A 6,000-nucleotide genomic window follows, 5' to 3' on the forward strand; every position below is an offset into this window, starting at 1 on the left:
TGCCTATCATTTACTATATTGTGTGTAGGAGAAAAATTCATTGACAATAGAGCATATGTCAACATGGAAAGTTTATTTCAAACTGTCATGAACATCTCTGTCTACCCTTGAATTCTTCACACAGGAAGGCCACTTTGTTCTATTCGGCCTTATTTAGTCTATTCAATTCACTGAGGTGGAGTAGAGGACCGTAAAATTTATTACTGAATTACAGAAGCTGTTGATGTCAGTTGTCAAAAACTCCTGTATATTAAACAGTGGGTTATAATTGTAAATATCTAGTTTTTGATATTGGTTGGCAATTTGAATCATTCCCCCTAGTTAAAAAGTGGAAATGTTATAATCAAGATGAGAGATGTAGAGAGCTAGGACTAGACTATTTCGGGGGGATTCTGAGTAGATTCTGAATAGCTTCTCTGGTTTTGATACTGTCCCCCAGTTTTGACCATTTAGATGATGAGTACTAGAAGAGGAGAGAAGAGGGAACAAATCATGTTGGCACAGCGCATGCAATGAGAACAAACAGATTTAGGATCAGAAGCTATCTCAAGAACTCCCTCGATAGAATAGCTTAGTGTGACGACAACTTTTTCACATTTTTAGGAGATGGAAGAATATAAAAACCATGAGTTGTCAATTTGGTGAAGCTCATATCTCCAGGATCCTAAGGTATAAAAGGTACAGAGAAACTTTCTTTTCTTGACTCAGCTCAGACTTTCTCATTATTCATGATCTGAGAAACATTACTTTCTTCCTACCTGAATAACAGAATTCAAATGTGGCTTGATGCATAGAGATCCTTTTCTTTGAATCTAAAACAAGAATTTTTCTTCTGAAAAACAATCCATGGCACACATAGAGAAACAACTTTGTCATTACATTTAGTAAGATGTATATTGCAACTTTTTGTGGTGTCTTGTTTCATTGCTTTGCCTTTTATCTTTTTTTTTTTCAAGGAAGAGTGAGAAAGCTTTCTGAACAGAGGGTTATATGGTTGACTCTGTGTGGCTGCATAGCCACGATATCAAATCACAAAGGATGGCAGAGTGTTGTAACTACACAGGTGCTGCAAGAACTCCTAGCACTTTCCCAGGGGATCTCAGTAAGTGGACATATCCCCAGACACAATTTCTGTAAAGACTGCTACTCTTTAAATATTATAATACTGTTTGTAATAAAACAGTAACAATTGGTTGTTAGCTAGTATAGCTTCATGTGGCATGTTAGTTTGTTTAATAACTGACAATGAGAAGATATCCCAGCTTTTAATACAAATACCAGAAACATACTGAGAAGAACAATTCTAACATATGATCTTAATTTTACCAGAAAATGTACTTTTAGCTTAAAAGCAGAAATCTAAGTAATGAACATCTGGACTTGTGGTTATTTCACAAAACATCAAGGTATATAAAATTAGGTGCTGAGTATACTTACAGTATTTTCCAATCATTAAGATGTAGAAGAAGACAGGACCAGCTGTCATTGCCACCTTTCGGAGTGACTGATTAATGGAAATGAATAGAATGTGGTCTTGGTTTCTGAGTGGTGTACAGCTCCGGCCGTGTTCTATTTCTGTCTGCAGTCTTAGCAGCTAGAGAGCAGCTTTCCTTTCTGCCTCTCCCATCCTCCCCCCCCCCCCGCACTCTGTCTGTTTCTGTCTCTGTCTCTCTCTCTCTCTTTCCATTCCCTTTTATTTCTTCTCTTCCTTTTTGCCTTTCAGGATTCGTCCTCCCTGCCCTCCTCCTCTTAGTCTTAATGTACACACACACACACACACACACACACACACACACACACACACACACACTGCTGAGTAGGGAGGAAGCGTTTCAGGCAGGGGACCCATGGACTGAACATTTATTTTAAATATCTTGTTTCCGAGTCCTGTGGCAATGTGCACATAAAGGTGTGTGTGACCCCTGACGAATGTCTGCCCAGATCAAAGTCATACTTTGAGAAAGAATTGAGCTAGAGGTAGATCCCAAACAAAAACGCATTTTATTTTCCAATGACCTGGACGAGGAAAAGAGCAGCACCACACAGGTACATCATTGTGGAATAACCACGAAGGCACAACAAAGTGGGAGGCGTAACTATTACGGTCTTTATAATGTCTTTTTTTTTGGAGAATGTAAATAATAAGATACAGTCCAAAGGAAAAAGTACAAAGAAATAAGAAAACTTAAAGCTCTGTCTTGAACTTGTGACTCTTGCTAGGGTGAAGCTGCTGGCATGTCTTTGGCTGTATAGTAAAGCCTTTCTGGGTATGAATCCAAGGAACCTTGCCATTTTGGAACTTTGTGGAGGTTTGGTTTAAACTTGATTTGTCCAGAAGAAGATACCTGTCCATAAAAATAGCTATATGCCATGCAGCACACATACTGAAGGGCAGTTGTGTGGCTGAGGCATTTACATGATGATTTTTACTCACCAGAGGAAGGGGAAAAGCATACAAATATGAAGAATATTTGTATGCACTACATACTCCCTCTTTCATTCTTGTTTTGTGACTCGATAATGTGTTTCCAGAGCAAATGAGCATTTGTCTACGAAGTGAATGTCCCTACTTGTAGACTCCACAATTGTCTAACTTTATATTAGCGACTGCAGGATAAGCTCATTTCTCGGTTGTTGTGCTAACACTGCCTTTGCTTCCCTTGTATAGTAGATTCCATAAAAGAGAAATTTGGTACTGGAATTGTTATAAATTCATTAAGCAGGAGACTTACGTAAAAATTGCATATTTATTTTGGTAGATATGTTTATGGTTAACAGAACTTAAATGCCTACTGGTTTTTCAGTATTTAAAAAGTGCATTTGAAATGGTTTAAAGATTATTATGTGGATGGTCCAGGGATTATTCAATTATTTTAGAAATAGCTCTCCTGGAAGGATGCTGTCAGATAAGGGAAGGACAGTGTCAGGAGAGCGACTTGCCAGAAGCCTCTTAATCATATACTTGAGAAATTGTCCCAGGATAAAGGAAGTCACTGACGCACAGTTTTTCAAAGCCAATCGAATACTATTTTGTTAGCTCAGATGAGTTTTGCTCCATCATCTTTCATAGATACACATAAGTTTAGTGGGCCAGTTGCCAGGATGTATTTTTTTCCAGCTGCATACTTTTGGAAACATTTTTTATTAAGTAGTTGTTTGAAGGGCTTACAGTTTGACACATCCATGTTCACCTAACTGCATCATGTACCTTGATCAGCTCTGTACTCTCCTGTATTCTCTTGATTGCCTCCTCTCCTTCTCCTAATCTCTACCAACTTCATTGTTTAATTTTCATGCATGTGTCTGAAGAATTTTGATCACATTCACAATTCTTCATCTTCTTTGCTAACTCTCTCCTCTCTTTTTTGTACTTACACTTGGGACAGGAGCTGTCACTCATATTTTTAGTGTATGTGAACAGATCCAGAGCATTTCACACACACACACACACACACACACACACACACACACACACACACACACACACACGCAGAGACTGATGACCTCCTCATCTCACTTTCCAAGTTTCCATTATTCCCTAGTAGGCAGTAGCTTTCAGTGAGTTTCACTTTGCTTTTTTTCACTTACAGATCCGATGTATTTTAGTATTGTTCATCCTCTGACTTCTCTTTTTGTCCCCTAATATTCTCATCCAGCTCCACAATTAAAAGCATATGTATGTGGGTATGATATGATGTTCTTATGTTTATGTGCATATTTATCTTTTAGGTCTAATGTACATATGGGAGAAAACATGCATCTTTTGAACTCTGAATATGGCCTACTTCACTTAACATGATGCTCTTCAGTTTTACTCATTTTTCTGCAAACTATATAGCTTCTTTATTTCTGAATAATATTCCATCATGTAAATATACCACATCTTGTTGATCCATTTTTCAGTTGTAGGGCATTTGGACCTTTCTACAGCTTGACTATTGTGAACATGCACTAGACATGGGTGTGCAGGTCCCTCTATTTATTCTTACTTCCATTCCTTTAGACATATACCCCAGAGTGCTATCATTGGATCATATGCTAGTTATATTTTTACTTTCTGAGAAAACTTTCAGTTTATTCTCCAACCACAGGACATAAGGATTTATCTTCCCTTACATTTTCTCTAGAATTCATTATTGTATATAGTTTTGATGGTAACCATTCTGACTAGTGAGATGGAATCTCAATGATTTTTTATGTACAATTTCATTATGGCCTTAAATGTCAAACATTTCTTTGTGTATTTGTTGGCCAACTTGAATTTCTTTTGAGAGTTATCTGTTCATTCACCTGCCCATTTACTAATTGGGTTTTCATTGTTTAGAAGATTAGTATTTTGAGTTTCTGCAATATTCTCGTTATCAGATGTACAGCAACATAAATCTTCTCCCATTCTGTGGGCTGTTTTTGTCTAGAGATTTTTCTTCTGCTGTGAAGGTTTTTAATTTGATGAAACCTAATTTCTCAATCTTTGCTCTTATTTCAGCAATATATCTTTATTTTAATCTAATTCTCTGAAAAAAATTTTTGGTCACTTATGGGGCTTGAACTCTAGGCCTGAGTTTTATTCTTGAGCTCTTCAGCTCAAGGTTAGCATTCTGCCACTTGAGCCACAGCCCCACTTCTGGTTTCCTGGTGGTTTAATTGAAGATAAGAGTCTCATGGACTTTAGTGCCTGGGCTGGCTTTGAACCACAATCCTCAGATCTCCATCTCCTGAGTAGCTAGGATTATAGTCATGAGCCACAAGCACCTGGTTTGTAAAATTTTAAGATTAACTCTCATTTTATTAAGAATATAATAGATTTTTTGGGGGGTCCTGGGGCTTGAACTCAGCCTGGCCACTGTCCCTGAGCTCTTAAGCTCAAGCCTACCCTGGGCCTGGGTGTTGTCCCTGAGCTCTTCAGTTCAAGACTACCACTCTATTTTCTAGAGGTTAATAGGAGATAAGAGTCTCAGGTCCAGGGCTGGGAGTTTGGCCTAGTGGTTGAGTGCTTGCTTAGCATACATGAAGACCTGGGTTCAATTCCTCGGTACCACATATATAGAAAAAAGCCAGAAGTGGTGCTGAGGCTCAAGTGGTAGAGCTCTAGTCTCAAGAAGTCCAAGGAGAGTGCTCAGGCCCTGAGCTCAAGCCCAGGACTGGCAAAAAAAAATCTCAGATCCATTTGTGCCTGGGCTGGCTTTGAACCTTGATCCTCAGATCTCAGCCTCTTGAGTAGCTATGATTACAGGTATGAGCCACCATGCCTGGCTTAAGAATATAGTAGATTTTTACTGAAGTCAAATTTTACTTGGAGGAATACTTTTGATACTTATTTTATCAGAATGCCATTTGTTTTGTATATTTGGCAGGGTGTGAATCTGGATAAGGATTCAAGCATATGTGGTAATTAAAAACCTCTAAGTGAGGCCAGAGTTTCTTGTCCTTCTGGAGCAGGTGCTCGCAGCATTCTGAGTGGTAGAATCCTTGATTGGAAGGGACTATGTTTGGCCATATAACTAGTCTCTGCTCACTGGATGCTGTTAGCACTCCCTGGTTGATAATTAAAAGGATTCCCAGGCCGTTAGTGGGACACAATTTGTCTGGGAGGAGCAGTTTGAAGCCAAATACTCCCTTGAAAAATATTTAGTTCCTAATGTTTTGATAATCTGATCACTGACATTGAATTCTTTTTACCTAAAATTTGAATTAAATCACATGTTCTCATGTGCTTGTTTTGTAGTATGAAGACAGACATTACAACAAACAGATGTCCTGTGTTCTGAACTTTATCATCCTGTCTATGTTGTTCAATTATAAACGCACACCAGGGGCCTGAGGAACCTGTAATATCAGCACCTCTCCTTGGCTGAGTATAGTCTGGGTTTTTTTTTGTCTAAACCTTCTTGTCTGTACCCTCTTCTCTAAATAGCAATCAAACCTCATAAAAAGTCGCTTCTTATAGCTATACACTCATGGCTCATACCTTTGATACTAGCTAGTCATAAAGCTGAGATC

At 38.4% G+C, this 6,000-nt stretch overlaps 1 protein-coding gene across 1 annotated transcript in view; it reads right to left on the minus strand.

Annotated features, from left to right (window-relative positions):
* Positions 1-1,561, minus strand: part of Rxfp1 (relaxin family peptide receptor 1) — a 120,499-nt gene extending 118,938 nt beyond the window's left edge. The window contains exon 1 of the mRNA XM_090343191.1: positions 1,438-1,561. Coding sequence (XP_090199317.1) covers positions 1,438-1,486 — 49 coding nt within the window. The 5' untranslated portion in view covers positions 1,487-1,561. The remainder of the gene's footprint in view (positions 1-1,437) is intronic.
* Between the last annotated feature and the right edge of the window lie 4,439 nt (positions 1,562-6,000).

This window comes from Megascapheus bottae, chromosome 13 (assembly GCF_031878675.1).
Source record: "Megascapheus bottae isolate mThoBot1 chromosome 13, mThoBot2.hap1, whole genome shotgun sequence".
Classification (NCBI taxonomy): Eukaryota; Metazoa; Chordata; class Mammalia; order Rodentia; family Geomyidae; genus Megascapheus; species Megascapheus bottae.